Source organism: Nicotiana tabacum, chromosome 24 (assembly GCF_000715075.1).
Source record: "Nicotiana tabacum cultivar K326 chromosome 24, ASM71507v2, whole genome shotgun sequence".
In the NCBI taxonomy this organism is placed as follows: Eukaryota; Viridiplantae; Streptophyta; class Magnoliopsida; order Solanales; family Solanaceae; genus Nicotiana; species Nicotiana tabacum.
In genome coordinates, this window is record NC_134103.1 from 92,601,287 (window position 1) to 92,626,838 (window position 25,552).

At 36.3% G+C, this 25,552-nt stretch overlaps 2 protein-coding genes across 2 annotated transcripts; one reads left to right on the top strand and one right to left on the bottom strand.

The window, feature by feature from the left end:
- The first annotated feature begins 7,126 nt into the window (after nucleotides 1-7,126).
- Nucleotides 7,127-15,557, top strand: LOC107781545 (F-box protein PP2-A15-like). The gene is made up of 3 exons (XM_016602266.2): nucleotides 7,127-7,675; nucleotides 9,210-9,328; nucleotides 14,862-15,557. Exons 1-3 carry the CDS (start codon nucleotides 7,364-7,366, stop codon nucleotides 15,310-15,312), a joined length of 882 nt encoding a protein of 293 aa, XP_016457752.2. The 5' UTR covers nucleotides 7,127-7,363; the 3' UTR covers nucleotides 15,313-15,557.
- Nucleotides 15,558-16,180: 623 nt separating this feature from the next.
- On the bottom strand, nucleotides 16,181-18,252 carry LOC107781546 (large ribosomal subunit protein eL24). Its single transcript, XM_016602267.2, has 5 exons — nucleotides 18,135-18,252; nucleotides 17,436-17,511; nucleotides 17,148-17,249; nucleotides 16,764-16,912; nucleotides 16,181-16,552 (listed from the first exon to the last, which is right to left on the bottom strand). The coding sequence occupies exons 1-5, from the start codon at nucleotides 18,143-18,145 to the stop codon at nucleotides 16,396-16,398; spliced, it is 495 nt and encodes a 164-aa protein (XP_016457753.1). The 5' UTR covers nucleotides 18,146-18,252; the 3' UTR covers nucleotides 16,181-16,395.
- Between the last annotated feature and the right edge of the window lie 7,300 nt (nucleotides 18,253-25,552).

Sequence of the window (25,552 nt, forward strand, 5' to 3'; positions counted from 1 at the left end):
CAGTAAGATGTGTGTATCTCATACTTGGTTCACCTATATCTAAAGGAATTAAAGCTTCTGCACCATAAACAAGCGAAAATGGAGTCTCACTCGTACTTGTTTTTATTGTTGTTCGATAGGCCCACAACACCCCCGGTAACACTTCTGGCCATTTGCCTTTTGATTCTTCTAATCTCTTCTTCAAGTTATTAATGATAACTTTGTTTGTCGACTCAGCTTGTCCATTAGCTGTAGGGTGGTAAGGTACGGACGTAATCCGTTTGATCTGCCAACTTTGAAAGAATTCTGTGATTTTAGTACCTATGAATTGCGGGCCATTGTCACACACGATTTCCTTTGGAACTCCAAATCGACAGATAGTGTTTCTCCAAACAAAATTCCTGACTTCTTTTTCTCGCACCAACTTCTACCCATTTTGAAAAATAATCTGTTAAGACTAATAGAAATCGTACATTTCCCTTAGCTTGAGGCAATGTGCCTACAATATCCATGCCACACTTCATGAAAGACCATGGTGAAATAACTGAATGTAACAGTTCTGTTGGGCGATGTATGTTATTGGCATATCGTTAACATTTATCGCACTTGGCTACAAAGCTTTCTGCTTCTTCTTCCATTTTTAGCCAATAATACCATGCTCTTACTAATGTTTCTACCAATGACCCCGGCGTGATTGCCTTAATGCCTCTTATGTACTTCCCTCGTCACATACTCCGTTTACGATGGGCCGAGGCACCGTGCTAAAGGTACGCCAAATATCTTTCGATATAAATTTTCACGAATTAAGCAATACCAGGCGGCTTTTTGGCGAAGCAATTATGACTTTTTCTTGTCCTCGGACAAGATTCCATACTGCAAAAAGTTCACAAATTTGTTCCTCCAATCCCAAGTTAAATTATTAAAATTTACCTCACTCTTGTCTTGGTCAAGTGCCGAATGAAACAAATGTATTACGATAGCATTTTCTGTATTTGTTACGTCTGTGATATACGTGAGATTTGCCAATGCATCTGCTTCTGCATTTTCTTCCTTGGGTATCTGCACGGCCTTCCATGACTGAAATTGTCTAAGTAATTCCCGTACTTTTTCCAGGTATTACTGTATTTGCGCTTCTTTTGCCACGTAAGTCCCCTGCATCTGGTTAACCACCAACTGCGAATCACTTTTGATCACAATCTGCTCTATACCAACTTCTCGTGTCAGTTCCAAACTTGCAATCATAGCTTCGTACTCTACCTCATTGTTAGTGATCGGATAACGCTTTATCGCTTGCCTTATGACTTCTCCTGAAGGTGGAGTTAGTACAATTCCTAAACCCGATCCTTTAACATTTGAAGAACCATCGATAAGTAAAGTCCAAGTTCCCTGGTTAGATCCGATGAATACATGTAGTTCTTTTTCTGCTTCAAGAACTAAATTCATGATGAAATCTGCTACAAAATCTGCTAAAACCTGCGATTTTATCGTAGTTCTGGGATGATATATGATATCATACTCACTGAGTTCTATTGCCCTTTTAGTTAACCTACCTGATAACTCATGTTTATGCAATATATTCCTCAGGGGGAAATCAGCTATTATAGAAATAAGATGATATTGGAAATAAGGTTTTAACTTCCTGGATGCCATGACTAATGCTAAAGCAAGCTTTTCCAAGTAGGGATACCGTGTCTCAGCATCTAACAAAGATTTACTAACATGATAAATTGGGTATTGCTTACATTTATCCTTTGTACTAATACCACACTTACCGCCACTGCTGACACAACAATATAAATGAAGAGCCTTTCACCATCTTTTGGTTTGGCTAACAAAGGCGGATTTGAGAGATACAATTTTAGGTCCTTGAGGGCTTGTTGGCATTCGTCAGTCCATTCAAACTGATTATGCTTTTTCAATACTGAAAAGAATTTAAAACTCTTTTCTGATGACTTTGATATAAACCTCCCCAGGGCTGCTATTCTTTTTGTTAATCTCTGCACTTCTTTTTTGCTTGTGAGTATCTCTGGTATTTCTTCGATAGCTTTGATCTGCACATGATTCACTTCAATACCTCTATTAGAAACGAGAAAGACTAAAAACTTACCTGAAGCCACGCCAAAAGCACATTTTTCTAGATTTAGCTTCCACTTGACCAGCATATCGTCAATGTAGACTTCCATGGTTTTTCCCAGGTGCTCTTGAAATATTTTGGTCACCAACCTTTGATACGTGATCCAGCATTTTTTAAACCAAAGGGCATGACTTTATAACAGTAAGTCCCCCTGTCTGTGATAAACGAAATTTTGTCTTCATCTAGAGAGTCTATTTTTATTTGGTTATATCCTGAATATGCATCTAATAAACTTAAAAGTTCATGTCCTGCGGTAGAATCAATTAGTTGATCTATATGTGGCAGAGGGAATGAATCTTTAGGACAAACTTTATTTAGATCAGTATAATCTACACAAACTCGTCATTTTCCATTCTTTTTAGGAACTACTACGGTATTAGCTAACCAGTTATGGTACTTTACCTCTCGTATCGAACCAATTTTCATAAATTTTGTACCTCATCTTGGATTACCTGATTTTTGAAGGATCATTGTTTCCTCTTCTTCAGCTTGACAGGTGGGTATGATGGGTCCTAATTCAATTTGTGAGTCATTACCTCTGGTGGTATACCTGTCATATCTGAATACGACCAAGCGAAGCAATCTACGTTAGCTTGTAAAAATTTGATTAACTTACCTTTAATTTCTGGGCTTAAATTTGCTCTGACGTAAACTTTTCTATCTGGCCAATGTGTAAATAGTACTATAGCTTCGAGTTCTTCAGCAGTTGTCTTAATATTTTCATTTTCTTCTGTCTCTTGAATAACATCAGGTCTCGAATCAACATCAGTCTATCCTGGTATACACTCAGTTGAGGTTTTTGCACTAATGTCCTCAACCGAGTTCTGTAGTTGCTATTTTGCGTTTGCATCATTGATTACCTTACTCGAAATCACTACTGAGTTAATACTTCTTGAAGTTTGGTGATCTCCACGGATTTGAAGGATTCCCCACTGTGAAGTAAATTTGATAATCTGATGTAATGTGGATGGGACGACGTCCATGTCTTGAATCCATGGTCTTCCCAGAATTATATTATATGCCATGTCCGCGTCTACCAACTGGAACTTTGTATCCTTAACAACCCCCTCAGCAAACGTGGCGAGCAAAACTTCCCCCTTTGTGATAACACTTGAATTATCAAACCCGGCCAAAGACCATGCCTTTGGTATCACCTTGTCGTTATCTTGCATTTCATTCACCACCCTTAGTAAAATGATGTTTACTGAACTACCTGAATCAATAAAAACTCGATTTACGTTAGTATCGTGTACAAGGAAAGATATTACCAGTGCATCGTTGTGAGGAATCATAAAGTCATCCGCATCTCCATCATTGAATGTTATACTGTCTCCATCCAAGACTTGGCAAACTCGCTTCCCATGACTAACCGTGACTTTTGACATCTTTTTTGAAGCTGTATAAGTTACACCATTCACCTCATCTCCCCCGATTATCACATTTACATGTTCTCGTTGGTGATGGAGGTTTTGGGGGTTCCTGCCTGTTCTTCATATATGATTGTCTTCCTTTCTCGCTGAACAGGTCAGTTAGATAACCTTGCTTTAACAAGTGCTCGACCTCTCCCTGTAGTAGTCTACAATCTGTTGTTCTATGGCCATGATCGTTGTGAAACTCACATCAGAAATCTGGATTCCTTTTGCTTGGATCTGATCTCATTTCTTTATGCCATCGCACCTTATCTCCCATACCTCTTAATACGACTACTAGCTCGGAGGTGCTGATGTTGAAGCAGTAATCTCCTACCCTTGCGTGTGTACCAGATTCGTTGGCTCGTGCATCCCGTTCCTTTCTGAACCTATATAAAGAGCTCGTATCTTTTTGCCTCGGTCTTGAGTCGAATAGTGTGTTTTCTTGTTTAGATCGAGGGTCCTACCCATTAGGTCCCATGTAAGATTCGTACTTATTTTTTCTGGTCCTTTTTTCTGATTCCGAACGTCTTGATCCTGCTCTTTCATCGGTTCTTAGTTGTGCGACCATATCTTCTTCTATCAGCAACTTTGTGTTGTATCTGTTGTACACATCATTCCAAGTTGTCGCTGGGAATTCCTGCAAACTCTCTTTCAGTCTTCTCGATGCTTCTGAACTTTTCTCGTTTAAATTACTCGCGAATGCCATAACTGCCCAGTTATCAGGTACCCGAGGTAACATCATCCTCTCCCGCTGGAATCTGTCTACGAATTCCCTGAGTAATTTTGTATTCCCGTGTTTTACCTTAAAGATATCTTCCATCCTTTTTTCAACCTTCTGAGCTCCCGAATGTGCTTTTATAAATGAATTTGTAAGCTCAGCAAAAGAATCAATAAATTTTTTAGGTAAAAGAGAATACCACGTATATGCTCCTTTCGTAAGTGTTTCACCAAATTTCTTAACCAAAACCGATTCAATTTCTTGTTTGGTTAAATCGTTGCCTTTTATGCCAATTGTGAATGCAGTTACGTGATCTCGATGGTCAATCGTTCCACCATATTTCAGAATATCATGCATTTTAAACTTTTTAGGAATTGGCAAAGGCACTACACTTGGCTTCCAAGGCTGTTGTGAATACTTGTCAATATCCACCCTTTTGATCATGGGTGGCACACCAGGTATTTTCTCTATGCGATCGTTTTCCTCCTTCAATTATTTCTGCAAAGTAAGTACCAAACTTTGTAGATTAGAATTATTTGGTGTACCTGACCCTCAATCGCGAGATTCGTTTGGAATTCCTCCACTTCCAGAGTTGTCAAGCCCTGAGCACGGGTCTTCTAGGGTTGATGTATTGACTGGTAGAGGAGTTTGTGGTGCGTTGGGCAATCCTCTAATAAAATCTTGTAGAGCACTATCCACGTGTTCTACAATTAATTGCTTTAGAGCGTCCTGCTCTATAGTTTGTTCATCTCCTTGTTGATCATCAGCGCGCGATGTAGACCTTTCATGTGAACCTCCACGGGATTGCTGAGGGGATCTCGTTGGAGAGAGGAGTGGTGGAGTTCCACCTTGTGGGTTCAACTGGGTATTTTCGTTAGGAGTTGACATAGTTGGTTGTCGAAAAGTAGAATTTGTAAAGTGAAAAGATTATTAGATTTCCGGTAACGGAACCAATTTGTTTAATCAAAAATAGATTTCCCGGTCAAAGTCAATATCTAGAAGAAAACGGGTTACGGAAAACCAAGTTTTACTTCACTTTCTTAAGAAATGATGAAAATAATTAACAAAGAAAAGTGTGGAATGGATTGACAAACACTTCCTAAAATCAAGGCCGGCGAATTTAGAGAGTAAGCAAAGAATTATAGTATGAATTTCAATAATAATCGTCACATGTCCTTACAAATGAAATTCTCATCCTTATATAGGAGCATACAATTGTAACAGCTATTATACTTAATTTGGACTAATTAAGGGTATTAACTGTATTGATTGCCCATTACCATAGATAATCCTAACTGGCATATTTATGACTAAAGATTCCTTATAACCGCTCCCGATTTTCCTTCCTTATTTATTTCTGGATCATGTATCTTCCCTTCTTTGGAGTCTTCATTCATTCCGTTCCTGTTTTTCCTTTGACAATTGTCAGGCTCGGTTCTTTTCTCTCATGTTATCCCGTGAGTATTTCTTTCGTGCCTTCCGCGCATCCTTAGTTCAGTTAATTGAGAATGTCACTTGTCGCTATATCGACGCTTCACGTGTCATGCCTCGTCAGCTTAATGTTGTTCCACGTGTCATGACTTTTCCTCCAATACCGAAAGAAAGAAAGAATTATCTTATCCATCAAGGCATGAGGATTATGCTATTTAACTAAAACCTATCTATGAAAAAAAGAGTTAAAAAGAAGTTAATTTTCATATATGGTGCGACGTCTCTCTGTCTAAAAAAAAATCTTATTAAACAGAACTACGAGCTACCGCTATGTAAGTTTGCCTTTCTAAAAATAGATTTATTTTTATTTTCTATTATTAAGTTTTACAATAATGTGTCAAGACTGGTAAGATGAAAGGACCAAATGAGTATTTAGTATTTATAATATATATCAGTGCGTAATTCTGTTGATAGTAGATTTCTATATGACTACCCGTCATTTTTTTCCATTTTTGTCATCTTATTATCTTGTTGTTTCTAAATTGTTTTCACATTGCTTTTTGGTGTTGTCCCTTCTTGTCTATCTTGTCATTAATGCGGTGTTTATATTTTTCTGAGCGGAGAGTCTATTGAAAACAACTTCTACATCTTCACAGGGTAGAAGTAAGGTCTGCGTACATACTATCCTCCCAGACCTGGGTATATGATTGTTATATCAGTGCGTTATACTAAAGTTGATTTCTCAGTTTAAAATAATTACTGTACTAGTATAATTTTTAGAGATTTGCGCTATTGTGAATTGTAAATGGCGGCAGTAACATGACAATGTATTGAGTTAATTATATTTATATATTAAGCATTTTTCTATACCGAATTAGTTGGACTGCTCACGAAAACCACAATCGAAAAGATTAATGAGAATATAATTTATATATTATCAATGCAATTTAACCAATTATAGCATACTATTACTCTACTTCAAGTTATTATATTAGACATGCTAGTATTAAAACTTACATGTCATTGTATGCCAATACAAATGATGGTGCACAAAATTTATACAATGTCAGCGCACATGACTTAAACTAGACCTGAGAATGTGTGTACACATTTTTTTGGTCCCCCACTTATTATTGCTAGTGTATATTTTTATCAACTATAATATGATCATCATCCTCGTGTCATAGATATTTCTAGCCTTCTAGGGCATCTTAGTAATTTGACCCTTCAAACCCCTAAATGGAAATTTTATGTTGCTCAGTAAAGTTTTTTAATATAATCGAAATAATGTGTTATTTGATGCGATGATGAAGTTACTTTCGCTAGGTTAATCGAAATAATGTTTACATACAATCCTTTTCCGAACTTTGTCTTATTGCGAAATGCACCGGACTGGCCAATATGTTATTTGACGCGAATATAACAGTATATATTCACAAAGGAAAGAATAGAATAGGAAGAAAGTAGGGGAATGTAGAAAAGCTAGCATGCTTTGACGTGACCAAACGCAGAGAACTTTGAAAATGGACAATAAAACAAGTCGTTAGAAAATTCCGTTGCCTCCCTCCATTAAAAATCACCGCCCCACTTCCGCCGTGCGCCATCATAGCACCTCCGCGACAAAACCATGATTTGACCCGAAATTGCATCTCTTAAATTCCAACAGATTGTTTAAAGACAATTAATTGCATGGGCGCATCATTGTCCAACACAACGGAGAACGGTTCGGCCACCGGCGGCGGAACGGGGCTCGGCGACATGCCGGAGAGTTGCGTTGCCTGCGTCTTCATGTACCTGACGCCGCCGGATATCTGCAATCTGGCTCGGCTGAACCGTGCATTCCGCGGCGCCGCTTCTTCTGACGCCGTATGGGAATCCAAGCTTCCTTGTAACTACCACCAGATGCTCGACCTTTTGCCTCCTTGGAGATACGACGGTCTTCCCAAGAAGGGCATTTTTGCCCTTCTCTCTCGCCCCGTCCCCTTTGAAGATGACAATAAGGTACTCGAATTTCTTCATGATCCCCATTTTACTCATTTCATTTTGGTTTTCTCTGTGCTTTATCAATTTATTTTTACTCCTGATGTCCCTATTTTGTGTGATACTATTTCTTTTTTAGTCTCCCAAAAAGAATGTTACTTTTCTATATTTAGAAATAATTAGCTTTAAACTTCTTATTTACCCGTAATTAGATGATTTATAATCATACAAATAGTGTTTACTTAATCGTATAAATATTTATGACTTGTTTCAAAACCCGCTTAGCTTAGCTGATTAAAAGTAGCTGATAAACATCAAATGCTGAAAATCACTTTTAGGTGCTCAAGCTGATTTCATAAACAAACAGTTATGTGTTTGTTTGGATAGAATTGTTGAAGCTGATAATAAGCGATTAGTGTAATTGATAAAGAGGTGCTTAAAAATACATTTCTGTAGATATCCTTAAAGCTATTTACAAGAAATTTGAATTTAGAAGTAATTTTACATGAAATGGACAACTGACGAAATAGAATAAAGAGATAATTAAAATTTTAATGTTAGGAAAAGTATTTCGGAACTTATAAAAAATATTATGGATTAAATCATAAAAGGCTTGGTCAAACCAAAAGTACTTTTAAGCTGTAAAACTAATGTTGGCGGTGACCAGGTCATGGCTTTTGGCTAATTTTGACTTATAAGCATTTGCTTATAAGCACTTTGGGTGTTTACCAAACGCGTAGATAACCCAAAAAGTACTCAAAATCTAGTTTCACCATAAGCTTAGCCAAACACCCTCTAAAACCACAAGTTTCAAAAGTTTTTCTTTCTTCGTGTGCAGTCAAACACCATCTCATTAAAAAAAGTTGGCACGAAGGGAGTATAATATTCTTGCACGCATCTAATTAATCACTGAACATGTACCTTGTAAGTCTGTGAACAAAAGGTTAGGCAGATGAAATCACGTAGCTTTTTTTTTTGGGCTCTGCTGGGATTCGAATGATCTTTCATTTGTCATTTAGATAAGTTATGTGATATTCTTGTTTTTATTGTAAAATGAGTTACTGTTAAATTGGTTTTCTAGGTCAATGTTGATGTTGGCCATTTTTGGGATGAAATTGAGTGTTGGCTATCTGTGATTTTGATCAGGGGATAGAGCTTGCAATCTTTGAGAATTTGTTTAGACTTGTATTTTTCAAATATTTTGGATTACTTGTATTGGAAAGGACTATAAATTTTGAGTTTACACTGCTTAAGTAGGTTCTTGATGGTATGGATACACTCTTTATTTGTTTCTCTAATGCCTTGGATCAATGTTCTCGAAATGGGGAAAAGGGAGTGAGAAATATGTCGAGCTTCGATGAGGTAAAGATAGCATAGCACGAAGCACCCTCTACTTCCAACCATAAGTATGGTTGGGGTTTTCAATCACTTAGCTTTTTTTTTGGGCTCTACTGTGAGTTTCATTGTGTTTTCGTATGGTTAAGACATCCAATTTTTAGGCACACTTTTGATGTTATACTAAAAGTACTTTGCATAACATGTGGAAAAAACACAGGAAGTATGGTTGGATAGAGTAAGTGGAAGGATTTGCATGTCAATCTCTTCAAAGGCGATGTCAATAACTGGTAGTGAAGACAGGAGACATTGGAACTGGTTTCCAACAGAAGAGTCAAGGTTAGTTTAATCTGTTCTTTGTTCAAATCATATCCGACAATATCATTATTAAGCTTAGTTCTTCACTAAGGAGATTAAATGGGATTCTTGAACTGGTCTTTGTAATGCTACTGATATGTAATCTTTTTCCCCGATGAGCCGGGATACTTAAAACTGGGGTTTCTTTGTGCTTCACGGGATAAAATTTGCTCTCACTAATACATGTGAGTTTTAGGAAGTTAAGTCAGAGAGTTTGTGATTTTGCTTGCAGTTAAGCCCTTCTCATTAACCCCCATCACAAGCATGATCAGATGTTTTGAGTGGAACTTTTCTGATTTCATTGCTAATATACGGTATGGTGTATAGTACGGGATTTCCTACATATAATAGCTTCCAGTTTCTACACCAGATTAGGGGTTATTAGTGGCTTTATACTTACTTTTTTCCCCACACCGCATTCTATCTTGTACAATAACGAAATTATACATGTTCTTTTTCCTGTTCTGAAAATCATGTTGTGAACTGTTGTAGATGATGATGAATATTATATCCATTTCAATTTTTGGTGCCTTTACCAAATTTGGTCAGATTATATGTTTCACACGACCCAAAACCAACCCGTCGTGATGGCGCCTATCATGGTATTAGGCAAGCCGACTATTCAGACATTTCCAACACTTAAATCTTTGAAAGATACTAAGACAGTTTAAATAAAGGAAAATCTCTTAAAAACAGAATAGGAAATCATAACTCAATGCATAAATTCTTCCCAAAACCGGGGTGTCACTAAGTACATGAGCATCTATGAAATGACAAGGTCTGGTACACTGTCTAGAAATTAAAAAAAAAAACTAAATAAATAAACTGAAAGATAAGGGAGGAGGGTTAAGGTTTGCGAACGCCAAACAGCTACCTCGATGATCTCCGAAGGTCTGGACTCCGCAAATCAGCAGTCGCCGCGACCGGAAGCACCTGGATCTACACACGAGGTGCAAGGTGTAGTGTGAGTACAACCAACTCAATAAGTAACAAATCTAACATGTGGTCTGAAGACAGTGACGAGCTCAAACAATACAGTAAAGGTATAGAGTTTAACAATACAGAAAAGTAGGCATGCTTCTAGGTTCAACAGTTAAGTTTAGCACAAATGAAATATGCCAAGTGCGACTAATAAGAACAGTATGACGTCTCTATAGCTACATGCCAATGTGAACCGTATCTGATGCAACACAGTGAAATCCCAAGTACTCACACTCTCAGAGCACTCAATCCGCCCGTCTAAATTCTCGCTCGTCACGCTCAGTCACTCAGCACTGTACGATACATGTTGCGGCGTGCAGCCCGATCCACGTATATATATATAGTCATAAGGCTTGTTACGGCGTGCAACTCGATCCACATATATATAGCCATAAGGCTTATTGCGGCATGCATCCCGATCCACATATATATAGTCATAAGGCTTGTTGCGGCGTGCAACCCGATCCACATATATATATATATAGCCATAAGGCTTGTTGCAGTATGCAACCCGATCCTCATATATATAGATATCACTCACAGCACGACACTCAGGCCCCAACTCAGTCACTAATCTCTCCAGCCACTCGAGCTCACAACACTCATGCTAAGCAGCTCTAATCAATGATACGAGATGTGATAATATACGATAACATAGACTGAGATATGACACGTAATGATGAATCTGACTCAGTCGTACTGCAATTAAACAAATAACTAAACAGCAAAGAACGACCATTGTGGGTCCCAATAGTACCAATATATAGTCTAAACATGATTTCTAGCATGAATTACAGTAAGTGTTCTAACACATAGAGTACAACAAAATATTCAGATAGAATAGCTACGCAGTTCCAGGGAATCGGCTAAATCACAATTTCTACGGTGCACGCCCACACGCCCGTCACCTAGCATGCGCGTCACCTCAACATAAATCACATAGCACGAAATTCGGGGTTTCATACCTTCAGAACCAAGCTTAAAAGTGTTATTTACCTCAAACCGTGCAAATCCCTATTTCAACACGCCCTTGCCTCGCGAATCGGCCTCCAAATGCCTCGAATTTAGCCACAAACAGTTCGACACAATCAACATGAGCTAAAGAAATCAATTCCATAAAAAAATACTAAGTTATTAATCAAAAGTCAAAAGGTCAACTCAAAAGCCGCCCCCGGGCCCACATCTCGGAATCCAACAAAAGTCATAAAATCCGGAAGCCCATTCAACCACGAGTCCACCCATACCAAAATTTCTCAAATCCGATACCAAAATCTCGATCAAATCCTCAAAATTCGGCCTAAGAACTTTCCTCCATTTTTCCCCAATTTTTCACCCAAATCACTAATTAAATGATGAAATCAAAGACATAAACATGGTATTTAACCAAAACTAAGTAAGAATCACTTATCCCAATAACCCACTTGAAAATCTCTCCAAGAATCGCCTCCCACCGAGCTCCCAAAATCAAATTGTGAAAATGAACTCAAACCCTCGTTTTGAAATATTTAAGTTTCTGCCCAGTCGTCCTTCATCGCGATCGCGAATCACAAAAATGGTACTTTCATGAATTAACCTTACGCGGAATCCTCCACGCGAACGCGAACCTCTGCTTCTTCAGACTACGCGTTCCGATGCACTGCCTGGGCAACCTACGCGATCGCGTACCCCATCACGCGAACGCATAGAGCAAAATCACCACTGCCCCAAACAAGCCTACGCGATCGCGGACCTGTCCACGCGATCGCGTATAAGGAAACCAGGTATAGACACCAGAAAATCTTCAGCCATAACACCAAGTCCAAAATTGATTCGTTAACCATCCAAAACTCACCTGAGGCCCCCGGGACCTCAACCAAACATACCAACAAGTCCCAAAACATCATACAAACTTAGTCGAGCCTTCAAATCACATCAAACAACGCTAAAACCACGAATCGCACATCGATTCAAGCCTAATGAACTTTTGAACTTCCAACTTCTACATTCGATGCCGAAACCTATCAAATCATGTGTGATTTACCTCAAATTTAGGACACAAGTCACAAATGACACCACGGACCTACTCCAACTCCCGGAACCCCAATCCGAACCCAGTAACCATAAAGTCTACTCTCGGTCAAACTTCCAAATTTTCAACTTTCGCCATTTCAAGCCTAATTCAACTACGGACCTCCAAATCAAAATTCGAACACACATTTCTAAGTCTAAAATCACCCGTCGGAGCTAACGGAACCATCAAAACTCCATTTCGGAGCCGTTTACACATAAGTCAACATTCGTTCAACCATTTTAACTTAAGCTTTCAACCTTGAGACTAAGTGTCTCAACTCATTCCGAAACCTCTCCGGACCCGAACCAACTACCCCGGCAAGTCATATAACAACTGTAAAGCATAAAATGAGCAGTAAATGGGAGAACAGGGCTACAACTCTCAAAACAACCGGCTGGGTCATTACATCATGCTATGTATCATTGCTGGGAAAATGGTTGTCATGCTGATCATTTATAGGTTAACTTTTTGGTAAGCCATGATGTGATTTGGACATGTTAGAACTATCAAGATTTTAGGGAAGGCCATAAAGTTATGGAAGTGCCTTAATAGATAATTTAAAGTTCTTGATCAAAACATAGATTTTTTCTTTCCATGCTTTTTTCGAGCCGAGGATCTATTCGAAACAGCCTCTCTACCTTCATAAGGTAGGGGCAAGGTCTGCGTACAAACTACCCTCCCCAAACTGCACTTGTGAGATTACACTGGGTTTGTTGTTGATCAAAACGAAATTTTTGAGAGTTTGGAAGGTGCCTGGTGTGGCCTCCAACTTTTACTTTTGTGCAACCTGCTGCTACACCTTTTTCATGCCAATTATAGCTTTCAGATGTTTATCGTGGAGCTTGAACTTTCTGTTTGCCTTTTTGTGAGGAGGGTGATGAAATAATCAATGCTCTATTGCACACCTCTATTTGATGGTTTAATAGATACCCAAAGGGTAGTAAGAAAAGCAAAATAGCTAAGACTAATAAACAAGAGAGGACTGATGAAGCATTGATGAAAAGCAATTCCCCTCTTCTCTTACACCTCATTGGTGTCCTGCCTGATTCTTGATGCACTTACCTAAAACTTTCAGTTGAATCTCTTGATCACTAGTCTTGATTCTGATGGGATGAGGATGATGGTGGTGAATTGTCGTTGACAAGTACCGTCCTTATTTTGATAAATGATGATGACAACTAGTGATGATTCTTATTCCCAGTAGAAGAGGTGTGAGAGGTTTCTCCCAAAAAAAAAAAGACACTCAAAGAAGAGGAAGAGGTGTTGCCTTCTGTTGAAGTAGCCACTGTTTAGTTGCATCGGTTCAGGAGTTAAAGGAATAGCATGTCAAAATGTAGATTTTCACAGGCTTCAGGAACTTCCTGTAAGTTAGTCTTGAGGAAGTACAGCTCAACAAGGTTTAGCTGAGCTTTATCAATATTGTTTACCCCACAGATTTGGCCGGTTTACGAGTTACCAGATATGATAGGAATTTGTTAGATGCTTGACTTCTGTTATCCGGTGTACTATTAATCTGCTGATTAAGCATTTGGGGATATTTGCTCTAAGTTTCGTACTTCGTTTTCTTAGAATTAACTGCTTGAAGGGTGTCTCTAGAAGTAGGGTTCGAACATTGTTTTGTGGGATTACTAAATGCACGTGTGGTGATAAACACTTATCAAAGAAAGAATGCAAATGTGGTGATAGATACAGTGGTCATGCTACTTTACTGATGCAACTTCTTGGCAATGTCTCTTTCTTGTCCCTTTCGAAATTGTCAAAGTATTAGAGGATCTGAAAAACTTTTTTATTTTTTGTCTGAAGGGAAGACCAGAAGAGAACAAAGTTGTGCCTTAACGTAGTCCTTTCAAAAATAATTCTTCCCTTCCTATCTGAAGGAAGAGTTCATTTACATGGATTATGTTCATCACTTGATAAGATAGTGCGCTTAGTTTGGATTGCATGGAATGGCCTAGGTAGTATGTAGTGCCTTTTCTGGATAACGCGAGTTCAAATTTCTAGCCATGAAAGAGGAAGATGATATATAGAGGCCTTTATGAACCAAATTGTGATTAGTATGTTGTGACTGCTTTTCCTTGTTCAGAAGTATAATTTTTCTTCTCGGCTTTTGCTAATTTTGATTGATATGAGCTGATTAGATTTGGGAATTGTAAATTCTTCTTTACTTCGACTCAGTCTTTCAATCAATAAGCTTATTTTTGAAGAGTATAAAACCTGAACTACTAGTGTCAATTTTGTGTTATGAAGCCATTAAGCCAAATGGAGAAAACCTTACTTACTCCCTTGGTACTTAATTTCAAACAAAATCAAGCTTCACTTGTCCTATAGCTAAAAAGGAATCGAGCACAGAATGTTGAGAATCATGTTTATCCTCATTTGTCAAAAGCATACAAGTGTATCCTTTGAGACAAATAAGTGTGTTTTTGTTAAATTCGATAATGCACGAGAAGTATAAAAGGTGACATAGGATATTGTATCTTGCAGGTTCCATGTTGTGGCGTATTGCCAGCAAGTATGGTGGTTTGAAGTAAGTGGAATAGTGAAGTTTCCTTTTCCTCCGGATATATACACACTAACTTTCAGGATCCACCTCGGGAAATATTTTAAGAGATTAGGCCGACGTGTTCCCAACTTTGAGCACACTCATGGATGGGATTTGGGGCCAGTACGCTTTGAACTGTCCACTTCTGATGGACAGCATGCAGTTAGTGAGTTCTTTCTCCATGAAGTCGAGCAATATGATGCAAAAAAACGCGGGTGCTGGATTGAGTACAGGGTGGGTGAATTTATTGTCAGTAGCTCAGATCCTGTAACTGAAGTTAGATTTTCTATGAAACAGATTGATTGCACACATTCGAAAGGTGGGCTCTGTGTAGACTCTCTATCAATTACACCCAGCGATCTCAAGAGGTGTAGGAGGAAAGGGGTTAAATAGTTTCTGTAAATGATATGTTTTATAGTTTTATTCTATTACCAACGCTCTTAGAATTAGGTTCCATTACACAGCTTATACTATCATTGTGCTTGTACCTTAGGTGTGTTACTCTCTTGTCCATGTAAATGTTAAAGCTTTGTACTTGATCCAGTTTTGCTGCATAGTATAGCTACTACGGAACATCAGGTAAATATGCTCTCTGTTCACCTACCATGAAAAGAAAGGTTTAGTTGTTTTTAGTTTTATCATTTCATGTACAGACAAATGGTACAATTTTCATGTCTCTAAAGGCACTTGGATATGGTTTACATTCCAGTGTTGGAGCTCTTTGCTAACATAGCTGATATGCCTTCTTTTCCCATTTAACTGGCGAAGATGCTATGCCCAAGTCAATTGCACTAGATAGTGACTAGGATGGCAATGGACAAATGTGGAGCAGAGTAGACGAGAGGGTTTTGCACATAGAGGGGAGGGGAGGGCATGACAAGTACGAGGTTAGACATTTGGGTTCATCGATGAAAAATACATACATTAGCCACCACCCGCACAAGTGCAAGAAAATGAGATAACTCTATCCACCAAGAGTTTGGACAAAATAAATCACCTTTCCATAATTTCATGGAAGCATGATTCCAAAATTTTCATCAACTGCACCCCTTTGGGACAACATAAATGAATACATTATAGGGGGATGAAATAAGGAGATGCACATCATGTACACCTCAAGTACCATATACACGTCATGCCACAAGATTTTAAACAGCTTTTTTATTTGGAAACTCAATTTACTTCAGCTTCAATACCGGATCACTTTTCTCCTGACAACCAACAAGATGGGAAGTTCTTGCAGAGCATAGCACATTTCAAATAAAACAGAACATGGAGATATATTGTTAAGAGTGAGAAAAACTGCATTTAACTGTAGTCTATCAACGAATAATAGCAAAATTTAAATGCAAAACCATTTGTTTTGAGAACTTGCTGCCTGCGGTTTTGACTATACTACTGGTAAATGATGCCGCTTACAGTGCCTATGAAAAAATTTCTCAAACACCGACTTACAAGGAAACAACAGAATATAGCTTAACGTTTTCCACCGCCACCACCGAGCTTAGGACCTTTACCTCCAGCTCCCTTGGGCATGTTGCCCTTCCCTCCAGCTTTCTGTGACTTGGCCTGCACCTCTGCCTTCTTGGCCTTCTTCTCATCCTTTGTCTTCTTGATTCTTTCCTTGATTTCACTGCACAAACCAATACAACATAAAGAATCAATTCACCTCCATTAAATAAAGAAAGTCATTAAACCACAAATTTTACAACCATTTCCCTTTTTTTGCAAAGGTTTAACAACCACATTAGGTGTACATGATTTACATGTATTATATGAGAAACCGTGATATAAACTCACGCTAAATCTAAGAGGTCAACATGCAGAAAATGATAGGAACAAACCGGAGAGCAGCTTCCCTAGCAGCATCTCTAACTTCTGGCCTTTCAGTTCTCTTCTTCTGAATAACCTCCAGGGTTGCACCCACAATGGACCTGGAGTAAGGCTTCTTTGTTGCACGTCGCCTCTTCTTAACAGCTTCTTGTGCAATATCCTAAAGTTAACACACGAAAATGGAGAATTTAATTAGGCAAAAAGTATATACAAACAATTGCACAAAAGATGGCAAGGTGAAGAGGACTCTGTGCCTTAATCCAAAGTTTATAGTACATAAGGTATGATCGAGCTAGCTATCCTTCAATTTTTCAATCCTTATGGGAAATTTTAAAACAGAATAAAGCTTGGATAAGTTCAAATATTTTACTCATTGATGCTTTATTGAGACTAACCTTCTTGTGCTGCTTCCTATACATAGCTGTCCAAGTAAGCTTGGAAGGCTTCAGGCGATTGTGAAAGTACCGTTTACATTTTGAGTTGAGAAACAGGAACACCTAATATCACGAAAAATAAGAAAAATGAACAGCTGAAATGAAAACCTGACACTACCTCCTTCCACTAATAAGTCACAATAACTTAATCAACAACAACAACAAACCCAGTGTAATCCCACGAGTCACAATAGCTTAATCATGAGGTACAAATATATTAGCACATGTTCGTATCTCTTATAAAATTACCTGAGAATCTGAACGAATAAATCTGATGCCCCTCCCTGGATATATCTTTCCACCACTAAAACGACAGAGTTCCGTCCTGAAATCAGTATAAGAACAAAACTATTAATATAATCACTTATACTTCTGTGTAATAGAATGAGTAAAAAGTCCAAACTAAAGGAACCGAGAACAAGCCGGTAAGTTTAAAAACCTGTGATATTGCTACCTCATAAGCAATTGACCATACTTAAAAATAAAGAGTTTTAAAAATCTTTTTGAGCTTGTTTGTTTGACTTAGTGCAAAAAAAATCGGTTTTTCTATGATTTTCTAATAGTTTGTCAAATCAAAATGTAAATTCTAAAAGCAGCAGTCAATCATATCAAATGCAACTACAAAACAGCTATTGAGAATTATCCATGTAAAGTAGCACTAAGAAAAAAAATGTGCTTTACAGTACTGATTCACATTTCATTATTCAATACAACTATAGCTAGCAAAAAAATTGTCAATAAACGAAGAATTTTTTGTACTGTTTGCCCCGAACTGGTGCTCGAATCAAAAACCGAACGAATAATAGAGTAAAAACAGGGACTTTCAATACATATTCATGAGCTAAATCAAATAAAATGGATAAGCGAATAAACATGAAATGAGAATTACAATTAAATTAGGGCATACGGCAGCATTTTTTTGTATAGGTAAGAAGGCAGGGGACTTACTTGAGAACCATTGTTGATGCAGCTGCGAGCTCTCACGTTGCAAATGTCCCGAAAATGGAGAAAAAACCCTAGTGAACAACGTTTATATTGGAATTGGAGGAAAGATTTTGGGCCCAAAAGAAAAGCAAACGTAACATAAGCCCAAGAAGTGGACCTCTTAATGGGCGCTCATGGACAAAAGGCTGCACTCTATTGGGCCAGTCCAATAATGTTAGAGGAATTTACACGTAATACAACTTATTTAGGGGAATTTGCAGCCGTACCCTATATTTGTGCCACCTTTTAACATGTACCCTATTTTTTAAAATTATTAATTTGGTAGCCATCTCACAAAAAATTCGTAATAATATGAAAATTACACCCCTGACAAAAGATATAAAACGATCTCCTCCTCTCCTCTCATCAACTTTATAAAAAAAAATCAGAAACTTGTCTAGATTCATCTTCAGAATCACACTTGCATGAAGTTGTTTCACCTTGAAGCTAAAACTTCATGCTAATGTAGCATGAATTTGTTTCATGTTGAAGCTAAAATTCATGCTAATATAGCATGAAGTTGTTTCACATTAAAGCTAAAACTTCATGTTAATGCATGCTGAAGTTATTTATCATGCAGTCTATAGTTTTGTCATGAATTTTATCCGAAACTTCAGTCTAAACATGCTGAAGTTATTTAGTTCATTTGCTAAAACTTCAGACTAAACATGCTTAAGTTATTTAGTTCATTTGCTAAAACTTCAGACTAAACATGCTTAAGTTATTTAGTTCATTTGCTAAAACTTCAGGTTAAACATGCTTAAGTTATTTAGTTCATTTGCTAAAATTTCATACTAAACATGCTTAAATTTTTTAGTTCATTTGCTAAAATTTCATACTAAACATGCTTAAAATTTTTAGTTCATTTGCTAAAATTTCAGATTAAACATGCTTAAGTTTTTGTCTTGTAGTATGTAATTTTCTAATGAGTTTTTGCTAATACATGCTGAAGTTATTTAGTTCATTTGCTAAAATTTCAGAAAAAATATGCTGAAATTATTTAGTTCATTTGCTAAGATTTCCGACTAAACATGCTAAAGTTTTTTAGTTCATTTGCTAAAACTTCAGACTAAACATGCTTAAATTTTTGTCTTGCAGTATGTAATTTTCTAAAGAGTTTTTGCTAATGCATCCTGGAGTTATTTAGTTCATTTGCTAAAAATTCATACCAAAACATGGAGTTTTGTAACGCAGTCTACAGTTTTGTCCTGAGTTTTATCCAAAACTTCAGTCTAAACAAGCTGAAGTTTTTTAGTTTATTTGCTAAAATTTCAGTCTAAACATGCTTAAGTTTTTGTCCTGCAGTTTGTCAATAGTCTTTTATTAAAGAATGGCAAAATTGTCTTTTTAAAATATTTTTAACAAAAAAAATGGGTACGGATGCAAACGGAAAAATAAAACGGGTATAAGTTAAAAAGGGGCGACCAAATATGGGTGCCCCATGCAATTTTTACACTTACTTAGTACTTAATTAAATAAGTTATAACTACTTTTAGAAAATTATATAAAATATAATTTATTTTAATCTACAACTTTTCATATTCCTAAAATCTCTCCCTTGAGATTCTCTTACATAGAACTATCCTAATATCTCTCCCTTAAGATTCTCTTACCTAAAATAAATTTATCCATATTAATTTTCTCCCAATTTCTCCATTAAAAGATTCGGGTATATCCTAATGTCCTTAACATCTATTCTCTCTTTTACGTATGCAATATATCACCCCCCCAACATGCCTACTCCACCCCACTACAAAATTCTTATGCCCTTCTTCATACTCCATTATAGTATATTTTTTATCACTTAATTTGCCTTCTCTGTACAATTACTAATGGTATATAGTAGTATATTATATATTATATACTTATATATGTGTACATAGTATAACATAAATTAAAGGTAGACTGTAATAAAATTATCCTATGTTGGATTTTAAAAGTATTACTTAATATTTGTATATTGTATAATTACTATGATATATATGTATTACACATTGTGTATTATGTATTTATATAAAGTATAATTGTTAAACCTAATAACTCCTCATGTTTCTTGAAGATGATTTCCTCTAATTAAAATAATGTCGATGCTGATGAATTGACTGTAGGAAAATATTCCTACAGTAGGAAAATAATCCTAAGATAAGTATATCAAAGTGGTGAATGAAATTGAAAGAACAAAAGAATCCCAAAAAGTAGAACCTAGTTTAATAGAGGATGCAACATATTTTTATGGAAAATGCCTCTTGGTAATGAGATAATATTATTATGGTAACCTAAAGCATTTATAGTAATAATCTTTAATTAAAAAAAAGAATTTTAAGGGACTAATTATGGATAGGACTAATTATGGATACGTTTCAAAATTAGATTCCTTTTTTATAGGTACTTTGCCGTATTGAGTATATGTTTTATACATTTATTAGGTTTATGTTGTAGAATATATTATTATTTTAATTGTTGTAAATTCTGGATTTTTTTATGAATTCATAGGTAAGCATGAAAATTTCTCATAATGTTCAAACCATATAAAAAAAATGAAGGTAAAAATAGCATGGTCTAGCCAGTTTTTGGACTGGTAATTGAAAAATAGTAAACGTTTGCAAAGTCATTGAAAAATAGTCATTATTTTGCTGCAACACGAAAAGTTCCAGCATAATATACTGGAGATTGGTGCACCTGTGTATGAACTTCCATCATATTATGTTGGACCAGTATATTATGCTGAAATATTTTCCGGATTTTGAACAGTATTTTCTTCAGATTTATCTTTACATGAAAAGTGAATAAATTTCGATTACTTTTGAAACTATGTCTATTTTCCAATTACCACTTGTAAATATGGCTATTTTTAAATTTCACCCAAAATGAAGCACTTATAGGTTGGGTAGGCCAGTCCATGGGCTTAGGATCCAAGAGTTTCGTGTCTTAAGACCTTAAGAGGCCGTTTGGTTTTAGTGATTAGGGGGGTATCCCATTATAAAATTTGGGATTACATTTGTTTCGTTATAGGTATTAACTAAAATCAGGGCAAAATCTATACCAAAAATATAGAATTGTCTATCAATATAGAAGGTGAGATTTATAACTCAAGATTATAATACTGGAATAATCGTTTGAACCAAACAACTCCCAAAGGGGTCTATTAGTTACTAGGATAAGGGATAATAATTCGGAATTAAAATTTGATTTGTTTCATCTTAATTAAATCTTTTAATTTCGTTTACGCAATCTCGAGATTATTTATACTACACTACAATTGTGGTATTATTGTTTTTAATTGTACTAACCCATAAATGTTTTAGTTGTTTATTATTAGTTCCAATTCATGCAGGTGCTGGTTAATTTTCTCGTTATAAACGTCGGCATGTGCTTCTTTGCTTCCTATTCAAATAACGTACTGAAGAAGTATATGAATGGTTAGCATGTGAATGTGTGAACCAATGGAGAACAAGAAAGAAGGTTTGAATGACAAGTAACTTGCAATTAGTCAATTTAGTCTTCCACCTTAAGATTTGAATGACAAAAAAGTAACCTGCATTCAATCAATGAGGCCTTCACTTTGGGGCTATTGATTGGTATAATGGTTAGAAATTTGAGGTAAAAATTTACTCACACCGAGAATTTATATGGAATCAATAAATGAGACATTAGAATATGGTGACCTTGGCGTTTTCTATTTTATTGTATTGAAAGACCAATGAATTAGAATTTTTCTATTATTTCAGGTAGGGGTGTTCAAATGAAACCGGAAAATCGATTCGAACCGGTAAACATAATCAAACCAACTTAATAAATCGATAATCACTCGATTTGGTTTGGTTTGGATTTAAATTTTAAAAAAACGATAATATTTGATTTGGTTTGGTATTAGATCCCAAAAAATCGGACCAAACCGAACCAAACTAACAATATATACATATTTAAAATATATATGTATGCGCGCGCGCGTGTCTTTTATTTTATAATATTAATTGAATCTTCTCTATCTTTTTTATAATTTTGGCTCATCCAGGTCCAATAGTAATACAAATAAGTTGAGCAGAAAACCTCTAGCACATTTGTCCCCTAGCCCATTTAAGTTTAAGATAAAATAAAATTTTATTTTTTGGAGGTAAAAAAGAAAAGCCAAAATCCTATTTAAAAAGCAAATTGCCAAAATCATATCAACGAAAGCCAAAGCTCTAGTCTCATTTTCGAGCAAATGAACAATACTATTTCAAGTTCTTCTTAGTTCTTGCCGTCAATAATGGCAACCCCGGTAAGAACTAAGAACTAGTACTCCAATTTTAACTTTTCAATATATTTTTCAATGTGTTTGCCACAAAGGAAAAAACAGAGATATTGGATATTTTAATTTTTAATTGATTGTGGTTATTATCCTCTAAAGTAGCTTTTTACTTGCTTTGTATGCCTTATCTAATTCTTTCTGCTTTAGAAATCAATTTTGTCCTTGGTAGTTTTCTATTATGAAATGTTAGTATTCTAAATTTTATTTTCTGTTGCCGACTTGCAAAAGATAATGCTTTTTTTTTTCCACATCAATATATATGAAGTTTCTGCCCTCTTGATTATTTAAAAAAAAAGCTCTATATTTAAAAATATTGCCTAATTGACGAGCTATTTGTAGATGACACCAATTTAGTCACATGCTCCTTACGTTTTGCTTTCCTGTATCTTGTTTTTATTTTTATTTTTTTAATCTCACTTATATAAATTTCTTTACATTATAGACTATATCTTTAAAAATCGAAAAACAATCGCAAAAACCGAATCAAACCGATAAAATTAAAATCGATAAAATTTATACTGTATTGGTTTGGTTTAGTTTGAATATTAAAAAAATTGTCTTAGTTGGTTTGGTTTAGTTTTAAGCAAAAACCGAGCCAAACCGAATCACGAACACCCTAACTCCAGGTCATTTCGGGGTAAATGGATCATTTATGATGAAGATGATAAGCTTCAAGATAATGATTTTGTGATGACCCAAAATGTCATCTCTAAATTTAATAAGTAATTATGTGTTATAAAACCTCAAAAAATACTATTTATCATTCCTTGACTTGCGTGCACAGTCCGTATAATTTTTCGGAAAATTTTTATGTGAAAAATGGATTAAAATGTGAAATAGAGCCTTAAAACTCAATTGAGTTGATTTTGGTCAACATTTTGAGCAAACGTACCTAGATCAGTATTTTGACAGTTTCGGTAGCTTCGTATCGTGATTTGGGACTTGGGCGTATGCCTGAAATTTAATTTGGACGTCCCTAGCTCAAGTTATGACCATTTAACGGAAACCAGTAATTCAAAGGCTAAAGATTTATAAGTTTGACCACGGGGTTGACTTTTTGATATCAGAGCCGGAATTCGATTCTGAAAATTTGAATAGATCCGTTTATGTCATTTATGACTTGTGTGCCAAATTTGAAGTCATTCCGGATTCATTTAATATGTTTTGGCACAAGATTTGAAAATTGGAAAGTTTAAAACTCAAAAGTTCGAATCGGGGTGTGAATTGTAATTTCAGAGTTGTTTGACGTGATATTAGACCTCGAGTAAGTCCGTATTATGTTACGGAACTTGTTGGTATATTCAGACGGGGTCCTGAGTACCCCGAGTGTGATTCAAATCGAAATCGGAACAAGAATTGGACTTAAGGAAAAATCTGATATTTGGCCTTCTGGTGTAATCGCACCTGCGGATTTTGGACCGCAGGTGCGAGCTCGCAGAAGAGAGCCTTCCATCGCATATGCGCCCGGGCGTGGCCGGGCAGAAGTCCGCAGGTGCGAAAACCTGCACGCACTCGCGCGTCCGTAGAAGCGGACACAATAATCGCAGAAGCGGAGGTCAGCGCAGATGCACATTTTTCCTCCGCAGATGTGAGGCCTCACCTGACAGCCCCTTTTCGCAGATGCGAGATTTTCTCGCAAATGCGATCACGCAAATGCGAGCCCAGGCACCGCAGGTGCAAAAATGCCCGGGCAGTGTATAAATCGAAGAGTGCGATATTATTTCCACATTTTGGTCGTTTTGAGCTCCGTTAAGGCGAATTTTTGGGCGATTTTCACGGAAAACATTGGGGTAAGTGTTCCTTATCCTATATTGATTATATTTCATGATTCCATACTCGTTTATATCATGAATCCGTGAATTTATGGAAGAAAAATCAGATTTTTCTAAAAATCTTTCAAAAACGAAATATTTAGATTTGAAGGTCCATTTGACATCAGAATTGGATAATTTTTGTATGGTTGAACTCGTAGCGGAAAGGGTGTTCGGATTTCATAAGTTTTTTCGGGATTTGAGACGTGGGTCCCACTGTCGAATATTTTAATGAATTTCGGATTTTTATCCGAAAAATTAGTAAATTCATATGGAATTAATTCTTATGATTCGTATTGAGTATATTAAATTGTTTATGAATAGATTTGAAGCTTTTGGAAATAAATTTAAACGGAAAAGTTATGGTCGAGTAATTGATTGTAATTTGCAAAGCGATGTAAGTGTCGTGGTTAACCTTGACTTGAGGGAATAGAACCCTTAAATGATTTGTTATGTGAACTGCATATGAACGACGTATAGGCAAGGTGACGAGTGTCTATACGTCGTCGAATTAATTATTTGCATAATTATTTGAAAATCATAAATCATGTTAAATCATGAATGAATTATTATATTAATTGTTTCACTCATAAACCCTTGTCAAATATTAATTCTTGAATTCCTGTAATAATTGCTACATGCTTATTTGAATTATGTGCATTAATTGCTACTTGACATTTAGTATATTAAACTGCCTATTTTCTCTCTGATTTTTGTAATAAATTATTATTTGTCATTGTTTGTTTCATAATTAAATAATAATTATTGTATGGTTGTTGTCTTAAAATTTTATATTAATTGTTGTATTTATTGGAGAAATTTCTTCTATAAAAATTGGTAAATGAATATATATTGGAGGATCAGGTTACACGCCGCAACCAAATTAATCGAAATGAATATATATGAGGATCGGGTTGCACGCCGCAACAGACTTATTAAAAGTCCATATTGGAGGATTGGGTTGCACGCCGCAACAGACTTATTTAAAAGTTGATATATATAAATATATTGGGGGATCGGGTTGCACGCCGCAATAGACTTGATTAAAATAAATATATTGGAGAAGCGGGTTGCACGCCGCAACAAAACTGAATGTGAATATATTGTGAGAGCGGGTTGCACGCTGCAACAGAATTGAATGTGAATATATTGTGAGAGCGGGTTGCACGCTGCAACAGAATTGATGGAAATGATAATTGGTTATGACTGCTGAGTTGGCTTCAATTATTATAAATGAGTTACCTGATTTATTTTTATTATTGTTGTTGTTACTAATATTG